General features: G+C 42.1%; 1 protein-coding gene across 1 annotated transcript in view; it reads left to right on the plus strand.

Moving 5' to 3' along the window:
- The window catches only part of PMFBP1 (polyamine modulated factor 1 binding protein 1), a gene marked incomplete at both ends in the record, with an annotated part of 46,760 nt that overhangs the window by 11,542 nt on the left and 11,854 nt on the right, over positions 1-23,364 (plus strand). Inside the window, 10 exons of the mRNA XM_081108355.1 lie at positions 6,920-7,162; positions 10,762-10,983; positions 12,600-12,770; positions 13,781-13,891; positions 16,409-16,535; positions 16,638-16,795; positions 18,294-18,534; positions 21,629-21,815; positions 21,976-22,129; positions 23,051-23,218. Coding sequence (XP_080964481.1) covers positions 6,920-7,162; positions 10,762-10,983; positions 12,600-12,770; positions 13,781-13,891; positions 16,409-16,535; positions 16,638-16,795; positions 18,294-18,534; positions 21,629-21,815; positions 21,976-22,129; positions 23,051-23,218 — 1,782 coding nt within the window. The remainder of the gene's footprint in view (positions 1-6,919; positions 7,163-10,761; positions 10,984-12,599; positions 12,771-13,780; positions 13,892-16,408; positions 16,536-16,637; positions 16,796-18,293; positions 18,535-21,628; positions 21,816-21,975; positions 22,130-23,050; positions 23,219-23,364) is intronic.

Below are 23,364 nucleotides of genomic sequence, written 5' to 3' on the forward strand. Positions count from 1 at the left end.
TCTCTCTCTCTCTCTCTCTCTCTCTCTCTCTCTCTTTCTCTCTCTCTCTCTCTCTTTCTCTCTCTCTCTTTCTCTCTCTCCCCGTCCCTCCTTCCCTTCCATTCTCTCTAAAAAGCAATGGAAAAAATATCCTCAGGTGAGGATTAGCAACAACAAAAATACTGCCTCAATTAAAGTGAAAGGAGAAAATAATAGAGATATTATGATGATCAAACCAGAAAAGGAAGGGTCTCTAAACAATTTCCCAGACTCCTTTGGCCCTGGTGGTGACATAGGGAGAATAGCCTGATATTCAGTAGGGTTCAAATTGTGAAACTCATCTTTGAAGTATATGGAGGACATTATTTTTAGCGTAAAACTCTGCAAGAAATTTGATTTCTGCAGGTAAAAGTAATTAGTTGAATATATACTAAAAGATTGATAGACTCTCAATGAAAATATCACACAGAAATATCATTTTGAATCATTAGGAATAAAAAAGTAAATATATTAAATGCAACGTGGGATCTGGAATTTGATCCTGAAACAGAAAAAAAAAAAAACCCACACTGGTTGAAAATTTCATAAAATTCAAATAAAGTATTAGTTTAGATAACAGCAGTCTACCAATGTTAATTTCTTAATTTGGACAAATGTATTATGGTTATGTGAATTCTTTTTTTTATTATTGATTAAGGTATTACATATGTGTCCTTATCCCCCCTTGCTCCCCCCCCCCCCCCCCGCCCAACTCATGCCCTCACCCCCCTGTTGTCTGTGTCCATTAGTTAGGCCTATATGCTTGCATACAAGTTCTTTGGTTGATCTCTTCCCCTTGCCCCCACCCTCCCCTACCTTCCCTCTGAGGTTTGACAGTCTGATCAATGCTTCTCTGTCTCTGGATCTGTTTTTGTTCATCAGTTTATGTTGTTCATTATATTCCATAAATGAGTGAGGTCATGTGATATTTATCTTTCTCTGACTGACTTATTTCACTTAGCATAATGCTCTCCAGGTCCATCCATGCTGTTGCAAATGGTAGGAGTTCCTTCCTTTTTACAGCAGCATAGTATTCCATTGTGTAGATGTACCACAGTTTTTTAATCCACTCATCTGCTGATGGGCACTTAGGCTGTTTCCAAATCTTAACTATTGTAAATTGTGCTGCTATGAACATAGGGGTGCATATATACTTTCTGATTGGTGTTTCTAGTTTCTTGGGATATATTCCTAGAAGTGGGATCACTGGGTCAAATGGGAGTTCCATTTTTAGTTTTTTGAGGAAACTCTATACTGTTCTCCACAGTGGATGCACCAGTCTGCATTCCCACCAGCAGTGCACGAGTGTTCCCTTTTCTCCGCATCCTCTCCAGCACTTGTCGTTTGTTGATTTGTTGATGATAGCCAGTCTGACAGGTGTGAGATGGTACCTCATTGTTGTTTTGATTTGCATCTCTCGGATGATTAGTGACTTTGAACATGTTTTCATATGTCTCTTGGCTTTCTGAATGTCCTCTTTCGAAAAGTATCTATTAGGTCCTTTGCCCATTTTTTGATTGGGTTGTTTATCTTCCTTTTGTTAAGTTGTATGAGTTCCCTATAAATATTGGAGATTAAACCCTTATCGGAGATAACATTGTGAATTCTTAACATTTAGGGGAAGCTGGATGAAGAGTATATGAGAACTGCCTATACTACTTTTTCAATTTTCTAGAAATCTAAAATTATTTCAAAATAGTTTTTTTAAGTAAATCTCTGGTAAACAGAGATCACTGATGAGAAGAACGCCTAAACCATGAAGGTGCATGCCAAAGAAATGCATGTAACTTAAACATATAGTTCTATGTTCAAGAAAGTTTAAATCCCTAGAAGGGTAGGTCAATTGGTTAGAGCATCATCCTGATATGTCAAGGTTGCAGGTTAGATCCCCAGTCAGGACAAGAAGTGTAATTTGTAGAAGATATAAAATGCAACAGATAAACCTATCTAGTGATCTAACGCTAAACTAGAATTACAAGAGAAATATCTTAACACCTCAAGAAAAGGGGAAAGATGTTCATGACAATGACCAGAAATATATGAGACTTTCAGTTCTTAAATGAAGAAAAAATATCAGCAGGGATCTATTATCAGAGCAATGCCAACCTGAGACAGAAGAGAATCAATGAAAACTAGAACAGGGAATAAAATAGTTAAAAGGTATTTTGAAAGCCAGCTTTAGGCAAATCAGCAGGGCCTTATGACATATTTCAAAGAGTACTTAAGGAATTGGCAGGTGTTATTACATAGCTGCTAGTGATTATTTTTGAGAACTCAAGAGGATAAAGAAAGTCCCTGTAGGCTGAAAGGGAAAATGAAGTGCTCATCTTTTTAAAAAGGGAAAAAGGACAATCTTGGTAATTATAGACCTGTCAGCTTAACTTCAATATCAGGGAAAATGTAGAACTTAACATCAATCAATTAGCATCAACTTGAAAAGAACAGAGTATAGGGTGGAAACCATTGTGACTTCTCAAAAGGCAAATCATGCCAGGCCAATTAATTTCCTTCTGTGATCAAGTGGCCACAGAGGCAAGAAGGGAACAATAGCTATACCCTCGTTGGCCATAAGTAGGGCTAAAAGTTTGACTAAATATGGGAACAGGTTCCTACAGGTGGCCAGTGCTCTTCATCTTTTAAAATAGTTGAGGCCTGGATAGAAATCTATTTGAGAAGCACAGTGGACCACATGGCCTCCAGAATCATGTCCAACTCTCGATAATCATTCTAAGAACTAGTCTTCCATATCATTTCCAAGTTGCTCATTTCCTCCAGACCTCAGTGTAAAGGTCAAAGAAGACTCTAATAAAATATCTGTCTTCATTGGAAAGAAAACTTTTTAAAAAGATGACAAAAAAGCAATAGGAAATGCATTAATGCCTTAATGATACTGATCTTTGGCACATACAAGTGAAATGTAGACTTAATTCATAGCATGTCATTGTCTACTCATTTAGAATTAAGAAAAATAATCTTTTGAGTACTTAAAGATAAATAAGTAGAAATTCAATAGATTTGAAATAAGTCTAGGCATTTCTCCAAGTCTTTGAAATTTGATTCCTCTAAACCAGCCGTGGGCAAACTACGGCCCGCGGGTCGGATCCGGCCCGTTTGAAATGAATAAAACTAAAAAAAAAAAAGACCGTACCCTTTTATGTAATGATGTTTACTTTGAATTTATATTAGTTCACACAAACACTCCATCCATGCTTTTGTTCCGGCCCTCCGGTCCAGTTTAAGAACCCATTGTGGCCCTCGAGTCAAAAAGTTTGCCCACTCCTGCTAAACTCATAGTTATCTATAGCATGCAAATGTTTAAAGTTCTTATCCAAGAAAACTATACATGTATAAGCGCACATGTATACACACACACACATACATACATATTATTTCCAAGTCACTTCTCCCTGAACCTCATTTACAGGCAAGGGGTGAGAATTCTTTTGAAAAGAATAAAAGCACTTAACTGAAAACATTTCATATAAATCCTGGAAATTATAGCTACACAAAATAAATACAAAATTTTGCTTTGTTTGGCTCAGGAAAGAAGTCTTGTCAACCCCCCTCTCTCCCCACCCCCCCGCAAGAAACCGGATATTCAGGCCAAGAGTTCAGCTGGTCTTGACCTAGGGTTTCTTTTGCCTGGTTACTATTGTCGTCAATTTTCTCGGACTGCCTTCTCTATTCTGTGACATTAAGGATGAAATGAACTTCTAGGAGAGCCGGAGAGTAAATCAGATTGAACAACGCAATCAGCTATAGACTTTCTGGTTCTGAGCTGAACTAAGCCTCCCTTATCTGTGCTGCCCCAGCCACTCTCACTAGAGATGATTTTCTCCTGGCTGCCAGCTCTTACTTAATTAATCTCATTAAAACTCCATCTCTCCAGTTACTCAGACCAAAACCTGGAATTATCCTGTTTGGATGACCATCATCTCCCACCATCTAACATCTAATGCAGCAGCAAATCCTGTGGGCTCTATTTTCAAAATATATCTAGAATCCAGCCATTTCTCCCACCTACTGCTACCACCTTCGTCCAAGCCATCATCCTTTCTCATCCACATCCTTGCTGTAGCCTCCTGGCTGGTCTCCCTGCTTCTGCCTTCCTATAATTGATTTTCTTTTTTTTTAATATATTTTTATTGATTTCAGAGAGAAGGGAGAGGGAGATAGAGATAGAAACATCAATGATGAGAGAGAATCATTGATCAGCTGCCTCCTGCAGGCCTCACACTGATGATTAAGCCCGCAATCTGGGCATGTACTCTGACCTCCTGGTTCATAGGTCAACACTCAACCACTGAGCTATGCTAGCTGGGCACCCTATAGTTGATTTTCAATAGGACAGCCAGTATGTCCTTTGTAATATCTACAGGGGATCCCATCAATCTCCCCTGCTCAGTACCCTCCAATGGTCTATCCTGAAAGGAAAAGTCAAAGTCTTTAGAATGGCATATATGGCCCTAAAGAACATCACCTCTCTTTCCTTTCACCTCACCTGGTACCACTCTCCCTTTCCCTGTCTCTGCTCCAGCCAGAACAAAGTGACTCCTCAAACACCACTGGGCTCCTCTCACCTCCAGGCCTTGCCACTTGCTGTTATTTCTCCCTGAAGTGTTCCTGCTTAGATTCCCATCAGGCTCCTTCCCTGCCTCCTTCAAGTCTTGGCTCAAATGTCACCTTCGCAACGTGGGCCTCCATGAAAACATTTAATTCAGAATTACAGCTGCCTCCATCCTGGCATTCCTCATCCCTCCCCTGCTTCACTCTCTTCCATGGCACTTTTTCCCTTTTTCACTACATAATTTACCAGAAGGCAGAGAAGCTGCATGTTTCATAAACTTCTGTATCCCCATTATCTAGTGCTTAGCACATAGAAGGTGCACCATAAAGTTTGCTGAACAAATTCATTAAATAAAAATATAATATCCACACGACAGCTATTAATATTCCTAGCAGCATTATTTATAACAACTAAAATCCAAAACAGTCCAACTATTCATTAACTGGTAAACAGATGAACAAAATGTGGTACATTCATACTATTCAGCAATATAAAAATGATCAGAATAGTGATGCTGGCTAGAGTCTGGATGAACCTCAAAAAACATTTTCCTGAGTGAAAGGAACCAGACACAAAAGATGACATTTTATACAATTCCATTTATATGAAACGTCTGGAAAGGGTAAATCCATAGAGGCAGAAAGCGGATTAGTGGTGGCCTGGAGCTGAGGGAGGAACAGGAGTGACAAATGGGCATCAGGGAACTATTTGAGGTGATGGGAATGTTCGAAGGCTTGATTGTGATCATGGTCACACAACTCCAGGTTGCCACAAAGCATTAAGTTGTACACTTACAATGGTTGGATTTTATGATATCTAAAGTATACCTCATTAAAACTGTTAAGAAAAACAGTTTATTTTTAAATGTTTAAAAGTACTCTGTTAATGAAGCCAAGGCCACAAGTTCAAATTCTTGGGAACCAATAAGAGTGCTCATTCTCTATTTTATTTCCTTCTCTCTTTCAATACTTCGCTGTGTATAAATCTCTAATCCGGGTTCCATAGGAGCAGACATGGCCCCTATCTTCCAGGAGTTTATCATCTACTGACAATATGAGGTGCTCAGAAATCAGAATGTGCAGTGCCTTGTTAAGGACATGCCAGTGAAGTCCATGGTATTGATGCAAAGAGACCTTTGCAGGGAAAATAGGAAGAAGAGCAGGATTTGCACAGTGTTTTAAAGAATGAGAAGGAGGATAAGAAGCAGATACAGGAGCTAAGGGACACCCTCTTCATCCACCTCTTTCACATGTCATCAGGCATGTTGGGCAAGAAAATATAGACACATTAGTGCAAAGACCTCAATTGTACTAGATAAGCAACTTGGGAATATGTCCGGCCAGCAAAATACTCAATGTAAAGTAGGTGTTCAACATATGTTTATTGAATGAATGACTGAAAATGTAGGATAATCTAGCAGCATTTCAGGTAAATTGTGGACTGGCATGGAGAAATATCTATCTACCTACCTATCTTTCTAACACACACACTACACACACACACACACACACACACACACACACACACACAGCCTCTGCAAAGTCACATCTTCTATCAGCAGAAAGAGACAGAGTCAGTGCCCAGACATGCCTGAACAATATCTCTGCCTCCCATTTCCCACCATCCAGAAACCTGTTTCCTCAAAACCCCACCCCAGAGTTTACCCTTTTATCTGGGCTTTTTTTTTTTTAATATATTTTATTGATTTTTTACAAAGAGGAAGGGAGAGGGATAGAGAGCCAGAAACATCAATGAGAGAGAAACATCGATCAGCCGCCTCCTGCACGCCCCCCACTGGGGATGTGCCCGCAACCAAGGTACATGCCCTTGACCAGAATCGAACCCGGGACCCTTGAGTCCGCAGGCCAACGCTCTATCCACTGAGCCAAACCGGTTATGGCTATCTGGGCATTTTTAATAATCAAGATTAGTCCAAGGACTGTGACCAGAAATTCGTTACCTTCCAGGTCAACTGTGTTATTTTTATATGTGAAGATGAAACATAAGCATATTATCACATATATCTTTATACTACTCTCTAGTTCACTCCTTTATGTGTGTTTTTTCTTCTGACCTAAATAAGAAGAATGGTAGATCTAAGTAGTAAGAAAGAACTATGGTTTTTTCTCCTTTTAAATCCTCTTATAGAATGGAAACAAAAAGTGATGTTTCATTGTGAATAGAGTGAAATGTTTAATAAGTGCTCTGTAGATGAAAAGGTAAAAGGATGGGTAAATGGATGTGAACTCTTGAACAACTTTTAAAAAATCGAAGAATGAATGCATGCTTAGTAACCCTCTAAAGCCTTTTCTGTATGTTTTACCTCAATTACAGAATAAGAAGCAAGCATTAGCATTCAAGGAATCACAGATGGAATTTGGGGCCAGTAAACAGTGTCACCTGAGACAACTCCAGCAACTCAAGAAAAAATTGCTGGCCCTTCAGCAAGAACTGGAGTTTCGCACGGAGGAGTTGCAGACGTCTTACTGTTCCCTCCTGCAGTATCAGTCCGTCCTAGAGAAGCAGACTTCCGACCTGGTTCTTCTTCACCATCACTGCAAACTGAAAGAAGATGAGGTATAGCTAGAGTTACTATGGAAGTGTCTCATATGCTCATGTGCCTACAGGAAACAGGCCAAGCCTACTAGAAAGCAAGCATTGGACTTAGAGAGGAGAGCTTCGCAACATCTTGAGCGGGTTTTATCAGCTTCCCCTCTTTAAGTCTTGCTCTTTCCGAAGCTGAGCAGCGGGAACTAAGCAGAGTGGCATCAGTGGGTGAGAGCTCCAGTACTGGTGCATGTGGGTATGTGCTCCGTGTGTGTGTGTGTGTGTGTGTGTGTGTGTGAAGGCCCATCATTTTCATTTTATTACCATTGCAATTTAAATGCAAAAGACTCTAGGTCTCTGAGGGTTATAAAAAAGAGCATAAGGCCCATTAAATGAACCATTTTAGAAAAAGTTATCAAGTTTTGATAATATATAAATTCCTGACACTGGCACAGTTGACAAGGGTCTGAAACAAACATTGAGAGTACAAGTCAGTCCTTTTTGCAGACTGGAGTTTGAGATCATCTAGACCAGAGGTTCTCAACCTGTGGGTCGTGACCCCTTTGGCGGTCGAACGACCCTTTCACAAGGGTCGCCTAAGACCATCCTGCATATCAGATATTTACATTGCGATTCATAACAGTAGCAACATTACAGTTATGAAGAAGTAGCAACGAAAATAATTTTATGGTTGGGTCACAACATGAGGAATTGTATTTAAAGGGACAGAAAGTTGAGAACCACTGATAGACTTATCTAAACTATATTCTGGACATTCATTTCTATTCATGTCCCAGGATTCCATTTTTTAATATTTTTATTGATTTCAGAGCGGAAGGGAGAGAGAGAGAGAGAAATATCAATGATGAGAAAGAATCATTGATCAGCTGCCTCCTGTACACCCCCCACTGGGGATCAAGCCCGCAACCCGGACATATGCGCTGACCGGGAATCGAACCATGAGCTTCTGGTTCATAGGTTGATGCTCAGACACTAAGCCACATCAGCCAGGCAGGATTGTCTTTTTTAAACCTGAGAGAGAATCCTTGTGGAATCCCAAGTAAATTCTGAAGACCAAAGCTATGGAGCCTAACCCAGTTGAGCAATGGCACTAGCAACAGTAAAACCGTGGGTTCTAAGTAAAAGGACAGGCAGCCTCCCTGGCTCTTCTTCCTTTGCCTTTAAAGGTAAAATTCCATGACTGTCTTGGATGGTGGTGGTGGTGGTGGTGTGTGTGTGCTGTTGCTTAAAGACTAACTCCAGGGGTTTTATGAAGGGCCTTAAAGAACATAGACTTTTTTAAAAAAGGGGAGTATTATGGCCAATGAGAATTTCTTAAAAAGGATTAGGTGGGAAAGGAACAAAGAAAGGTTATCCTACAAAATATAATCTGGAACAAAGCTGGTGAGCATGAATTGTGGTTTAATAACGCTAATGCAGGACTGTTGTTAAAACTCAGTATAATTTAAACAATAGTTCAGCCTGGATAAAGTGACCCTGAATTAGTTGTGATTCTATTTGGCTGAGTGTAACAGAAAAACCCCAAGTAATTGTACTTAAGTAAGATAGTCTATTTCTATGACATATAAGATAAGGTCTAGGGATGTTATGGTAACTGCATGTGTCATTGGGTACCTCGGGTCCTATCTTTCAGCTCCATCATCATCAGCTCAAGGCTTCCATTTCAAGGTGGCTGCTAGAGCTCCAACCATCACATCCCTGATCCAAATAATCAGTATAGAATTTGGGGATGTGGAGAGAAAGGCACACTGCTTCCTTTTAAGGATACTTTAAAAGCCCCATACACGTTAACTGTTATAACAGTGGCCAGAGTTAGTCACATGGCTACAGCTAGGTAGCCGAGGAAATGCACTGTTTTAGTAAGGTGTGCTGCTGTCCCAAATAAAGTCAAGGTTCTATCACTAATGAGGGGAAGCATTGATGCGGCAGGTAGCAGTAACAGTAGCAAGCAGCAGTCACTGGTACAGATCCCAAACCAGAAAAGTATTGGAAAAATTACTTTGGGCATTGTGCCAAATTCCCTCAATACTTTAATACACAAAGGCATCAAGCTTCTGTCTAAGGTTGGGTTTCCCAATAGCAGACCCTAAGACAAGGAGGTGAATGTAAGTAGTTAATTCAGGAGGTGATCCTGGGAAGCATGGTGAGTGTAGGGAAGTAAGTCAGAGAAGGTCAGATCACTGTTGTAGACAGCTGGGGTTCGGTCCCTGGAGAACTCCGGGAGATGGTGTAGAATACTCCCCCGTCGTTGGTCGAGGACTGCACTGAGAGTACGAACTCCCCAGTACTTGTAACCTGCCTTGTCTGGCTCCTCTGCTTGGGTGGGCCCCTGAGGCACGAACAGCTCTTAAGCAAAGAGTTGAAGATGCTAGTGGTTGGAAGGAACCTAACATGCAAAGGAATGGTGAGTGCCAAGGGGATATGAGCAGGCCACTGGCAGCTTCGGTTACAAACATTTGAATATGAAATATGCCCTTTTCTCTTTCTCCTTCCCTAATAAACACCTCAGACTAAATGATCCTTTTTTTTATTTTATTGATTTTTTACAGAGAGGAAGGGAGAGAGACAGAGAGTTAGAAACATCGATGAGAGAGAAACATCGATCAGCTGCCTCCTGCACATCTCCCACTGGGGATATGCCCACAACCCAGGTACATGCCCTTGACCAGAATCGAACCTGGGACCTTTCAGTCAGCAGGCCGACGCTCCATCCACTGAGCCAAACCGGCTTCGGCCTAAATGATCCTTTTCTAGGAAGAATCTGAAGTGACAGGCAACAAGTGTAATTAGCTTAGACCAATAGATTGTGTTCTATTCAAATTTTACACTGAACTATTTGAACCAAACTTAAGCCTGCCTTGGCGATTTGTCTGCTCTTAACTCCTTCCGTATGTGTCAGTCAAGTCATACAATTTAGCACTCTCCACTATGTTCCACTTGTTTGCTCATTTTAAATCATATCTCCCCAAAATTGGCAGCGTTTATAAACTCTGAGTGAGGAGCCTGTATCATATAGATATGTATTCCCTCAGCACCCAAGACATTGCTCATGAGCATTCAATGAATGTGTCCATTGGTTGGCTAATTAATTGATTAGGAAGAAAAGAAAACTAAATAAGGCTTGTACAAATCTCAGAGGAACTTCGGGTCATGCTCCCCCACTGTCTCCAGGGAACTTTGCTGACATGGACCTGTGTGCCCAGGGTGCTCTCCGTTTTCTAAATTAGACCCCTAGGGAATATCTAGGGAAGAGAGGAAACTCGTGTTTCAAGCCTTAAAAAAATTTTTAATGGAGCTATACAAATTGATTCCTATTAATCAACTAACAAGTCTTTATGGAATTCTTACTACACGCCCAGCAGAATGGGAAATAAATATGGTCCTTGTCTTTAAGAAGCTTAGCATCTAAATAGGACAACCTTTTTTATTTCTAACCATTAACATTCTGATATTATATTGTAGCTTTTAAATCTGTGCTGGGGCTATTCTGTGTATCTGTGTTTCTTAAGATGAGTTAAGATATAGGACTGCATGGAGTCTCATAGCCTTATTCTTTTCTCATTAGATGCTTCTATGGGTTCAGTGTGGTTTCATTCCTACACCAACAGGTGATTCTGTACGAGGAAGAAATTGGAACGCATACTGGAAACACAGGGGAGAAGCTCCATTTGGCACAGGAGAAACTCGCCTTGGCCGGGAACAAGATTGTCTCCCTAGAAAGAAGCTTAAACCTCTACAGGGATAAATACCAGACTTCCCTAAGCAACATTGAGTTACTGGAATGTCAAGTGAAGATGTTGGAGGGGGAACTCAGTGGGATTGTCGGTCAGGTAGGACCTAAACTAGGCCTCTCAAACCAGGAGCTCCAGCAAGTGGACAAGCTCCCAGGTGGTCCCCTGTACCAGCCCCAACCTCCGCCGCCAGAAACCCAGACCTTCAACCAGATGTCATTCCTCCCCTTGAATTGTGTAGCCCTCACCTTTGAACGTCCAGTCTCCACATCTCCTTTAAGATTGTTCCTTATGAATTTTGAGGCCCTTAATCAATATAAAAAGCCACTACTTCAAATCAGGCAGAAAGTGAATTACCAAATGAGTTCTCAAATATGCCATGTTCTCATGGGGGTCTGGTAAAGGGCTCTTCTAGGTCATAAGACTCATGCAAAGCATGACTTCAGGATCAAACAGGAGAAAGCCACGAACCATGCGAACAAAGAGCCAAAATGCCTGAATTTGTATTCGTTTTTCAGTTGCTTTTTTTTTTCATTATACAAGTAATACAGGCATACTAATACTCATGAGAATGTTAATTGATAAATGTCTTTGAAGAGCAATTGTGTGATATCTATCAAAACTAGGGGGTTTCATATATATATATATATATATATATATATATATATATGCGTAAAAATTTCTAAAAAGATACCCAAACTGGTAACTAGGACTGTGTTGCAGGAGGGGGTGTGAGTCATAGAAAGCCAAGGTGGAAGGACTGACTTTTCAGTGTATTCTCTCTTGATAGATATATCTTAAATATATCCTATCAGTCCTACTTCTATGAATTTAATTTACACATATACCAGATAATGTACTAGAAGATTTATATGCAAAAATATTCAGGTTCATTTTAGGGAAAAAAAACTTGAAAACAACCTATATTCTCATCAATAGGAGACTGGATAAACGCATTTAAAAGGAATTTAAAAGAACAAGATAAATGTACATGTACTAATATGGATAAATTTCGAAGACATCTTGTTAAGTGAAAAAGTCTATATTTATGTTTTAAAAAGACAACATAATATCTGCATTCTACAGGTTTGTTTATATGTATGTAAATGTACAGATAAAGTTCTAGAAGGCTATGCAAAAATGGTCATCTTCAGAGAATGCAATGAGTATAGGATTAGTGGCGGTGATCAGAGAGAAATTTTAATGTTACAATGTTTTAGAAAGATAGTACACATATGCATTACTTGTGCAATTTGAAATTAATTTTAAAAGTAGATGTACAAGTAACAAAATGAAAAATGTCCTCAATAAATTGTCAAGTGAAAACACAATTTACATTAGTGTATAGAAAACGTTTCATTTGTGTGGGCAAAAAACTAGGGGGTTTCATATATATATATATATATATATATATATATATATATATATATAAATTTCTGAAAAGATACCCAAAAAACTGGTAACTAGGACTGTGTTGCAGGAGGGGGTGTGAGTCATAGAAGGCCAAGGTGGAAGGACTGACTTTTCAGTGTATTCTCTCTTGAACTTTATACCATATTTATACCCTTGTTAATTTTTCCATTGTTAAGAAAGTTATGATTCACATGTATGAACATAAATTTTTAGAATATAAGTCCAGAGATTTTTTTCATGCTCACAGCATTCTTAACTCAAAAATTGTAAACAAAACCACCCCTTATTTTTAAATATCCCAGGAACCTGAGAACAAGGGAGATCATTCAAAGGTGCGTATATACACTTCTCCCTGCATGATTCAAGAGCATCAGGAGACTCTGAAACGACTGTCTGAAGTCTGGCAAAAGGTCTCTGAACAGGATGATCTAATCCAGGAACTTCGAAATAAGCTAGCCTGCAGTAATGCTTTGGTAAGTGCCTTCTTCTGGAACACTTCTGAGACCCAAAACAAAGTCATAAGAAAAGAAAGGAGGGAGAGAGTTACCTAAAGTAATCTCTTTCACCAAGACTCCTCAAATGTCTTAAACTTGCCTCTGCCTTTTATTCATATTCTCCATAGTATGCATTCTCCCCACCCACACTAAGTTCAAGATTGTAAAGAGTCATAAAATCTTTCACACAACAACTTAAGAGCTCATCAATAGGAAAAATGTTAAAGAGATTGAGGAATGATTTAAAAGATATCCACACTAGAGAATACTGTGCAGCCAAGAAAATGGATTAAGCAGATCTGTAAGGGCTATATAGAAGGATGCTTGTGATAAATTGTTGAGAATAAGTTGCAGAATCTTATGTATGGTTCCACTTTTGTTTATCAGTGTCTTTGATCATGATGTAGAAGTAGATGCTAGAAATTGTCAATTTCCAGTATATAAAGGAAAGTGCCTCTTCCCCCTTGGGGGAAATGAACGAGGGAAGAATAAATGGAGAGCAAATTTTAATTTCTGATTATCAACGCTTGGGTTTTATTTGAATTATTCTCAACAAACAAGAACAAAAATTTCATGGGTTTTTTTTTATTTTTAAGAAGTACATACACATTTACCCATTCCATTAAAAAGTTTTCCTTCTTTAATTCTTGAACTTTGAATCCCATCTCCTGATAGATTAAGCGCATCTTTCCTAATTCAGAGCCTCCAAAGAACCTTCATCTGCCTAACAAACTGGACCACACAGAGGTTCAGGAGAGAGTCCAAAATGTGTCCACTGACAAACTCAAGACAAATCACTGTCTATGCCTTAGTGAACCTTGATGTAAGATTGAGAACATAATTCCTGCCCCAGACCCCACAGGAAGTTCATGATAAATTATAATGTTACAAGAAACTTAGGCTGTTAAAAGGAACACCCTGCTAAAATAACACTAGTGTAAACACGGTACATTGATCATGCAGCCTAACTGACTTGGGCTCATTTGCAGGTTCTGGAGCGTGAAGAGGCGTTGATAAAATTACAAGCAGACTTTGCTTCTTATACAGCCACCCACCGACATCCTCCCAGCTCCTCAGAGGATTGCGAAGACATCAAAAAGGTGGGACAAATTTGCTTTTTTGTACCGAGTGGGTCGTGCCAATTGGGATTTGATTCTGAGTTTTCCTGCTTGTTTTTAATTTTTATCTTACATTATATTTTATTTTGTATTTGTGTGACCTTGGTTGGCCCTGCCACATAGATACAGCCAGCATTCGATTTTGGGATTGGATTTTGGAATTACACCTGTCTCTTAACGCACTTCCAACAATCCACCTAAACCAGATAGAGGGTCCTCTTGGCTTGCCAGATTCATAAAGACCATTCCAGCCTTCTAGTGCCTGGTTGGAGTCGAAAAGTAGCAAATTTAGGGAAAATTATTAATTCAAATTCACTCTCTTTTTGAAAACCTGATATTTTAGAAACTCAAAGGCATCTCAAAAGTTGATTCTCATAATGAATAAGCATTTAAACCATGTAAACAAATAGCAAGATTTGACCAACCAATAGTCAAAACTAAGTCAGGTCTCCTCCAGGTGAGTCATGCCTGAACTTGTGGTACAAGACAAAGCCAGGCACTTGCGGCCATGCTGGGGCACGGGAGGGCAGCCTGCTGAGGCTGGAATGGGGGCAGGAGGGGCGGCAGAGAGAGGAGACGACACATATAAGTTCTCTAAGGGGTCCCCAGTGGGGGAGCAGGAACTCCTCTTTTCAGGACTTTCTGATCCCACAAAGTCTGAATGAATAAGGGATCAGTATTGAACTTTGGAGTTTCCTCCTTGGACATCTGTCAATATGTATTTTAAAGGTCAGCTCCATGTTATTCACATCCTGACCTGCCATAAGGATAGCACTCCTTTTTTATTTTTGTCTGAAAAATGTCTTTATTTCCCCCCTTACTCTCTTATTTTTTTATAGTGGTAAAAAACGCATGACATTAAATTTCCCATCTTAGCCACTTTGAGGTGTACAGTTCATCCATGTTAAGTATATTCACATTGGTGTGCAACAAATCTCTAGAACTTTTTCATCTTGTAAAACTGAAATTCTATATGCACTAGACACTAATTCCTCTTTTCACATTCCTTTTTTTTAATAATCCAGACTTTCCCAAGAAACAGGATATACCTTCCCCCACCGTTTTATATATCCTATCCGAAGCCTTAGAGTTGCCTCGATATTCTATTGGGAAGCGAACCATCCACATCTCAGTCAGTGCCAGCAGTCCTCTCCCCCTCCACCGGCCTGACATAGACTGGGCCTTGGAGTCCCCGCAGTGCCCACCTGAGTCATATGGTGACTGCCCTGTATTTCTCCAGCTGTCCCCTGCCTTCCTGTTTCAGGCCTCCCTCACTGTCAACTCTGAAGTCACATGACAATCTCTTCCCACCTCCCTCGATGCCCAGACATCTCATTGCTCCTCCTCTGCCGTGTGTATATGCCCCTGCCTTCTCTTGGTCACAGCCCATCTCCCTCTCCTTCAGGATAAAAGCCAAAGTCCCTACCAAGGGACTACAGTCCCACGTGATGTGACTGCCCCCTAACTCCCTCACCTTATCTCCTGCCACTTTCTCCATCACTCACTCCGCTGTAACCACATGGACTTTTCCATGTTCTTTCCCCAGGGTCTTGTCATTGGCTACAAAGCTCTTCCCTCAGATACCTACAACATGCTCACACTCTCACCTCCAGCAAGTCACTGCACAGGGGTCCCCTTCTCAGGGAGGCCAACCAACCCATCCTATTTAATATTGCAACCCCACATACCTGTCCCTGCCCCATGACCTCCATTCCCCTTTGTTGTTCTATTTCTTCTTCCATAGCACTTATCAACTTCTGTTTTCTATAAGTCACTGCTTATTATGCTCAGTCCCCCAGACCCATGGTCGGAAAACTGCGGCTCGCGAGCCACATGCGGCTCTTTGATGCCTTGAGTGTGGCTCTTCCTAAGCCTTAGGAGTACCCTAATTAAGTTAATAACAATGTACCTACCTATATAGTTTAAGTTTAAAAAGTTTGGCGCTCAAAATAAATTTTAATCGTTGTACTGTTGATATTTGGCTCTGTTGACTAATGAGTTTGCCAACCACTGCCCCAGACAGCTCCATGGGGGCAAGGATTTGTGTCTGTGTTGTTTGCAGTACCTGGGACAGTGCCTGGCACATGGTATATGCTCCATCAATGACACTGATTGTTATAGGGAGGAAGAGTGGCTTCCTTTGTACACATTCAATGTGAGTGGGAGAAGTCTGCCATATCCTTTTTTTAATTATATTTTTTAAATTGATATGTAATTGACAGACCATAAAATTCACCATTTAAAGTGTTTTATCAGTGAGTTTTAGTATATTCACAGAGTAGGGCAACATCGCCACTAATTCCAGCACATTTTCATCACTCCAGAAAGAAACCGGTATCCACGAAGAGCCACTCCCCATTACCCACCCCACCCCCAACCCCTGGCAACCACTACTCTGCTTCCTACCCTCCGGATTTGCCTGTTCTGGACATTCAGGATTTTAGAAAGCGTTCTCCCCCCCATGTTCTCACCCTGCCCTGCTGTTTTCCATCTTTCCAGATACTGAAGCACTTGCAGGAGCAGAAAGACAGCCAGTGCCTGCACGTGGAGGAGTACCAGAACCTCGTGAAGGACCTGCGCATGGAGCTCGAGGCCGTGTCAGAACAAAAGAAAAACATCATGAAGGGTACACTGGGGGCCGGTGGGCTGTGGCCAAAAAGGGTGGGGCCCCAGAAGGAAGGCAGAATCCATCTCTAAGCAAGAAGCCCTCTGTCCGGCCCCGCTGTAGAAATGATGAAGTTGGAGCTGGACCTGCACGGGCTGCGGGAGGAGGCATCTGCCCACATGGAGAGGAAGGACAAGGAGATCATCATCCTGCAGCTTCGGCAGCAGGAGCTGCAGACGCAGTTCACTGAGGCCCAGAAGCTCAGTTTGAAGAAAGACACGGTGAGGCGAGGAGCTCTCTAGTCGGAACTAGCAATAGGGCGGGTGTGAGGCCAGGCCTTGGCCAGATAGAGCACGTTCGGCAATTCTGCACCCACTGTGAATGCTTAGGGAGCATCAGCACATGTACAGTGTGTACAATTGTCTCTTCAGGCCCAGAGACATTCTGAGGACTTTTTTTAGTACTTCTCATACCACGTAATAAATAAATAAAATAGCATTACCTTAATAGAGATGTTGCCTCTGTAAGAAAGAGATTTGTCCCCAGCCCTGCAGGGCAGAGAGTTTGGGACACACTTGGCATTGTTCCTTTATGCTTTTGTTCATGCTTGATAGTGGAAAGAAATAATATAAAATAATGTGTAGCCTAATGAAGAATATGAAGTGAATTTCAATTTTTAAAATGACAAATATCTTAGAATATGCAAATCAGGCAGTTTGAAAATATTAAGGGAGCGCTGCCCTAAAGGATCTGTAGTTGCCAACATAAATCAAGGCCCTGGAGAAGCCTAGGAATGAAACCAATGACAAAAGCTTCTGTAGTCAATACTATCCAGCTCTAAACTTGATCAGAGCGAGTAGAAATAATCCAATTGGTTGACTGACTGGTCATCCACACCTCCAATTTCAAGGTCCAGAGGCGATCCGTCAGTCAAAATAGAGGCACGTGGAGAGATGACAGCAAGAAGCAAGGCATCTGGATAGACAGCTTTGAGTCATCCATATATTTACCCAACAAATATTTTTGAGCTCCTAATAGGTGCCAAGCACTGTTCTAGGCACTAAGAATATTACATATTTGTACACCTGAAACCTATAAAATTTTATTAACCAATGCCACCCCAATAAATGTAACTTTTACCATAATTTTTTAAAAGAATATAATAAAACATGCAACATCCTTACTCTCATGGAGCTTACATTCTAGTGTGGAGAGACAGACAATAAACAAATAACAGAATTAATATGTCATATACTGATAAATTCCTAAAATAGCTTGGTGGCTGTTTTATACAGGGTGGTCAGGGAAGGCCTCTCTGATAAGGGACATTTGGGAAGAGAGTTGAATGAAGGGAGGGAGCCACCCAGGCAAAGGTCTTGAGAGAATAGCAAGTGCAAAAGCTCTCAAGTGGGAGGCCCCTTGGCGTGCTCTAGGAGACCACTTGTTGCAGACAGGGTGGGGGTGGCAAGAGGTAAGGTCAAGCTAGTAGCCAAGGACCAGGTCATGAGGCATAGCATCCTGGGAGGCCTTTTTCTAAGTGAGATGGAGCCATGGATGGTTTTGATCAGAGGCATACAAGATCTGACTTGCGTTTTTAGAGCCACCCCCCCCTCCCCTCTGATTGGTGCAGTGAGGGGTGGCAGAGAGCTAAGGTAGGAGGCTATTGCAATATCCAGGCATGAGAAGATGGTGGCTGTGAGAGGGCTCCAAAGAGTCTCTGATTGACTTTGCCCTGCCACTGTCAGGCCTTCGTTAGCATTAACGCGTTGCTTTCCTCAGCTCCTCCAAGAGAAAGATGAAATGCTGCACGAGCTAGAGAAGGAACTGACACGGGTTCAGACAACCCTCCTGAAGAAAGAGATGGAGTTTGAGAAGCAGCAGCTGATGACGACCGAACTGGAAATGACCCTCCGGGGGGTGAAACAGAACACATGCCAGGCGGAGTGTGGGGCCCTGCAAGCCGAGATCGAGAAGCTGAAGGACTTCCTCGAAGATGCCCAGCAGCAGCAGAGGATGGCTGGTGAGGCCCCAGCAAGCGCTGCCCACCACACTCCCAACACATGGGGCTGGAGCCCCTTTCTCTCTCTAGATGGCCATCTCCCTCTGCCTCCCCACGTTCTCACTTCAAGTCTTCCTTTGATCTCATCTCACATCTCAGCAGTTGCTTCATTCACCTCCAACCTCACCTCCTCTCTGGAACCTTCACCACATAGCAGGTGTTCAGTTTGGGAGCGTGAACTGCCCGCTGTTTCCTCGGCGGTTCAGATAAAGACCCGCTCCTTTCTCTGCCAAGGAGGGCAGGGCTCTGTACTTTGTTTCTTTGCACCACATTCCTTTTCATCTTCTCCAGAACTTTTGTCCCACAATTCATCTCTTCCTTCCCTGTTTTTGTTTTTAATCCTCACCCGAGGATATTTTTCCATTGATCTTTAGAAAGAGAGGCAGGGAGGAGGAAGAGAGGGAGGGAGGGAGAAAGGGAGAGAGAGAGAGAGAGAGACAGAGAGAGAGAGAGAGAGAGAGAGAGAGAGACAGACAGAGAGACAGAGAGAAAGAGAAATTGAGAAATATCAATTTGAGAGAGGCACATCGACTGGCTGCCTCCACCACACGCCCTGACCACAGCCAGGGATCAAACCCGCAACTGAGGTAGGTATATGCCTGTGACTGGGAATTGAGCCCATGGGCCAATGCTCCAACCACTGAGCCAAACAGGCCAGGGCTCCTTCCCTAGTTTTTTTATTCTCTCTCTCCCTTTTTTGGAGGGTTAGGGGCCTCCAAAAATTCTCTTCTGTGCAGCTTGCACTATGGATTGTGTCCTTGTTCCACTGTTTTCTCAGAGGTCGCCAGTAACTTCTTGCCTTGGACATAGGGTTTCCTAGGGGGTGATGAAAATGATCTAGAATTAGATATTGATGATGGTTGCTCACCTTTGTGAGGATGCCAGAAACCACTGGACTATACACTTTAAAAGGGTAAATTTTGTGTTATGTGATATAGAAATTGAAAAAAAAAGTAAAAGGTTCAAAGCCAGGCTTCCTCACCCTCCTTTGACTCTGTGTGTCTGTGCTGTGGGCCACGGTACCTCAACAAGTGTTGCTTAGCTTTGGAGACACAACAGGTCCCACAAATCTCATAGTTGTTTTCTCCGCCCACCCTGCTCAGAATCATTCATCCCTAAGACTCTGCCCTCTTCCTCTTCTCATTTCCCTCTACACTTGTTCTTCAGTGAGCGCCTTCCTCCTTGGAGCTGCATTGCCTTGCAGATGACTCCAAAGCCTAGGCACAGGCCCTGATTTCACACCTGTGACCAGTCTTATTTTTAGAGACTAGCTCCCCCTGGGCAACTCACCTTCCCCTCTAACTCAGCATTCCTCAAACTGAACCTATTCTCTTCCCTGCTTTAAAATTTTTTTCTCCCTTCTTACAAGGTGTATAATTATTTCCATAGTGATACCACCTTTCCTCCAGTGTCCTAGGCTGAAAAATGGAGAGGAGATTGCTGTTTAAAGTAGAAATGATAGTAGGAACTGTTGGAAATGGGGATATATTTGGCATAGAGAAACTCCAGTCAGCAGCTTCGTGCCCAGTGAAGGCAAGGACGTGGGCTAAAGGATATTGCCGGAAGTCGTTCTCCATTCTAATCCTTCACACTGTTCCTAAAGTACTCTTTCCTTCATGTCCAGTCCCTGCTCAAGAACCCAAAAATCAAGTCTAAACCTTTCTCTCAAAGTCCTTCAAAGCCCTTTCTAGTTCATGCACTTCCTCAGCTCTGTCTCTCAGAACTCCTACCCAGCTTCCTTTCAATCACACCAGTCTCTGCCCATCCTCTTCCCTCAGGCCTTCCCCTTCCCTTCACCAAGCATTTACTCTAACATTCCTCTCACCTGGAATTCCCTTCTTCTAAGGTGCAACCCTGCCTCTGTTCCTCGGTAAGTCCACCTCCAACGGTCCTTACAGTGACGAGCTTTCTGAGTTGACAGTCTTTGCAAGTTTAACATTACAGTGCTGTCTTATCGAGAGGGGCAGCTATGGTTCCCTCACTAGACTCTAAGTTCCTAGAGCAGTGGTCGGCAAACGGCGGCTCGCGAGCCACATGCGGCTCTTTGGCCCCTTGAGTGTGGCTCTTCCACAAAATACCACGTGCGGGCACACACGTACAGTGCGATTGAAACTTCGTGGTCCATGTGCAGAAGTCGTCTTATCGATGAGAACCTGGAATCGTGCCTAAAATTAAAAACAACAACATACAAACCTGACTTACCCAAACTTTCCAAGGAGATGCAAGGCCATTGTTCACATTAGTGTTTGTCAGTCATTGTCATGATTTAATTTTATGGATGTTGTAAGGTAAATTGTAAGGAATTTAATTTTATCAATAAATATCGTTAAGTATGATATCGTTTTATTCAACGTACCTATAGTTTAACTAAGACTTAAAACTTTAAGTAAAGTTTATTAAGTTAATTTTAGTGAACGTTGTGGAGTGAAAGACGATGTAGTGTCAAGGATTGAGAAAGGTATGTTGAGATGGTTTGGACATATAGAGAGGATGAACGAAATGAGATAGACGAAACAGGTATACAAGACGAGTGTGGATGGGAGAGTTGGAAGGGGTCGACCTCAGCAAACTTACCTCAATCAGAGGTAAGTTTTTAGCAAAGGCCAGCTTAGGAGTACCCTAATTAAGTTAATAACAATGTACCTACCTATATAGTTTACGTTTAAAAAATTTGGCTCTCAAACGAAATTTCAATCGTTGTACTGTTGATATTTGGCTCTGTTGACTAATGATTTTGCCGACCACTGTCCTAGAGGGTCAGGGCGTGTGCCCAAGGGCAGGATGAGTTGCATAAGATACACTGAGCCATGCCTATCAATTTGTTTCATTTTAGTCAAGAAGGAGACCACAGCTGAAGGGTAGTTGAAGACAGATGATTTAAAAGCGCTCCTTAAGAGCGATAACGAAATGGAGAGAAATGAGGACAGATGGGAGATGGAAGTAGGTCACACCATGAAGGAACGAACTATTTAACTGGTCTGATTTGAGAGTCTGCTCTTCACACATCCTTCCTTCTCACGAGGACATGCCCCTGGCTTGTCTCCTGTCTTTGCAGCTCAGGAGGCAGCCCAGTACAAAGAGGAGGCCGCTTTGACAAAGACGAGCCTAGAGGATTCCCAGAGGAAACTGCAGAACTGCATTCTCCTGGAGAAGCAGAAGGCCGACAACATCCAGGAGCTGCAGCGAGAGCTCCAGAAGCTGCAGGATTCGCTGGTGTCTGGGGAGGAACTTGCACCCTGCAGGTACCACACGTTTACCTCGAGAGAGGCTCCGTCCCTAGTGAGCCAGCCAGGACACAACGGGCCGCTGCCCAAGAGTGGGATAGCGAGCCCTGTGCGGCCAGCTCACAGTCCACCCGCACAGACCACAGCCGTCCTCCTACTTCCTGCCATTTTGCTTTAGGAAACGGATAGAGGAGCTGACATTGGAACTCTCTGGGACCCTGAGGAAGCTTGAAATTTCAGAGAAGGAAAAGAGGCAGTTTCAGAAGACAGTGACTGAGCAGGAAATGGCACTAAATGAACAGTTAGATCGCATCAAAACACTACAGTACCAGGTATGAAGGGCAAGTAGGCCGCCAGCTCAGGCATTTGCTCTGTTTAACATTAAATAGATTGGTCTTTATTTGGGCAGATGCCACCACCAATCCATGGCAAATGAATTGTCCGGAATTTGTGTTAGAATGCTAAGCCAGCCAGTCAGCTCCAGTTCCCATGACCAATAATAAGTATTTTCAAGTGCTAGGCTTAAAAATAGTCAAAGGACAGCTCTAGCTGGTGTTACTCAGTGGTTAGAGCATCAGCCTGCACACCAGGTTCTATTTCTGGTCAAGGGCACCTACCTGGGTTGCAGGTTCATTCCCCGGCCCTGGTCCAGTGTATACAGGAGGCAACCAATTGATGTGTCTCTCTCACATCAATGTTTCTCTCTCTCTCTCTCTCTCTCTCTCTCTCTCTCTCTCTCTCTCTCTCTCTCTTTCCCTCTTTTCTCCCCTCCCCTCCCTCCCACCCTCCCTCCTTCCCCTTCACTCTATCTAAAAGCAGTGGGAAAATATCCTCGGGTGAGGATAAATAAATAACGAGTCAAAGGACAATGTGTTGTTGTTTTTCTAGGATCCAAAAGCTATCCTTGTCAGTTAAGTTAAAGTCTTTGATCTCTGAACTATTCTTTTTGTCTTTTCTCAGATTTTTTTAAAACTTTATTCGCAGAGGTTTTATGTGGAAAGAGTTGGTAATTGGGAGAGAAGGTTGATACTGTGGGAGCTGGTTCTATAAATAAAATAAGTTGGTATATCTACTTGAAAAAATGTAAAATGTTGCTGAACATCAGAGGAAACTTTTGCATGCCAAATAACCAGGAAGTTGTCCTTATATTTATTTCAGCTGTTCCCTGTGTACAATTGTCTGAGTTTGTTTGTGTGCTTTTCCAAAAATATACAGTCTAAAACTGTCTTTCAGTTCAGTTTTTATTTTCTCAGCACAGGGAGCTAACCAGCACCAAAATCACTCTAGAAGAGGAGCTTAAGGAAGTAACAAGGTTACTAGAGGAGAAACGGGAACAATTGAAAAAAAGTAAAGAACAGGAGACGGTGATGGAGGTAGAGATTGAGACACTCCGACAGGAATTAAAAAAAAAAGAAAAGATGGTAAGAAGGAGAATCTTGGAAGACCCGAGGTCATGAATACAGGGCCAGCCATGAGCCTAGCCAGGCTTGGTGGGAAACGGAGACAGTGGGTACTCAAACCTCAAGAAGGAGGGAGGGAAGGAGGGTGGGAAAGGCAAGTGAAGAGG

This window comes from Myotis nattereri (genome assembly GCF_964212035.1).
Source record: "Myotis nattereri genome assembly, chromosome: 15".
Lineage (NCBI taxonomy): Eukaryota > Metazoa > Chordata > Mammalia > Chiroptera > Vespertilionidae > Myotis > Myotis nattereri.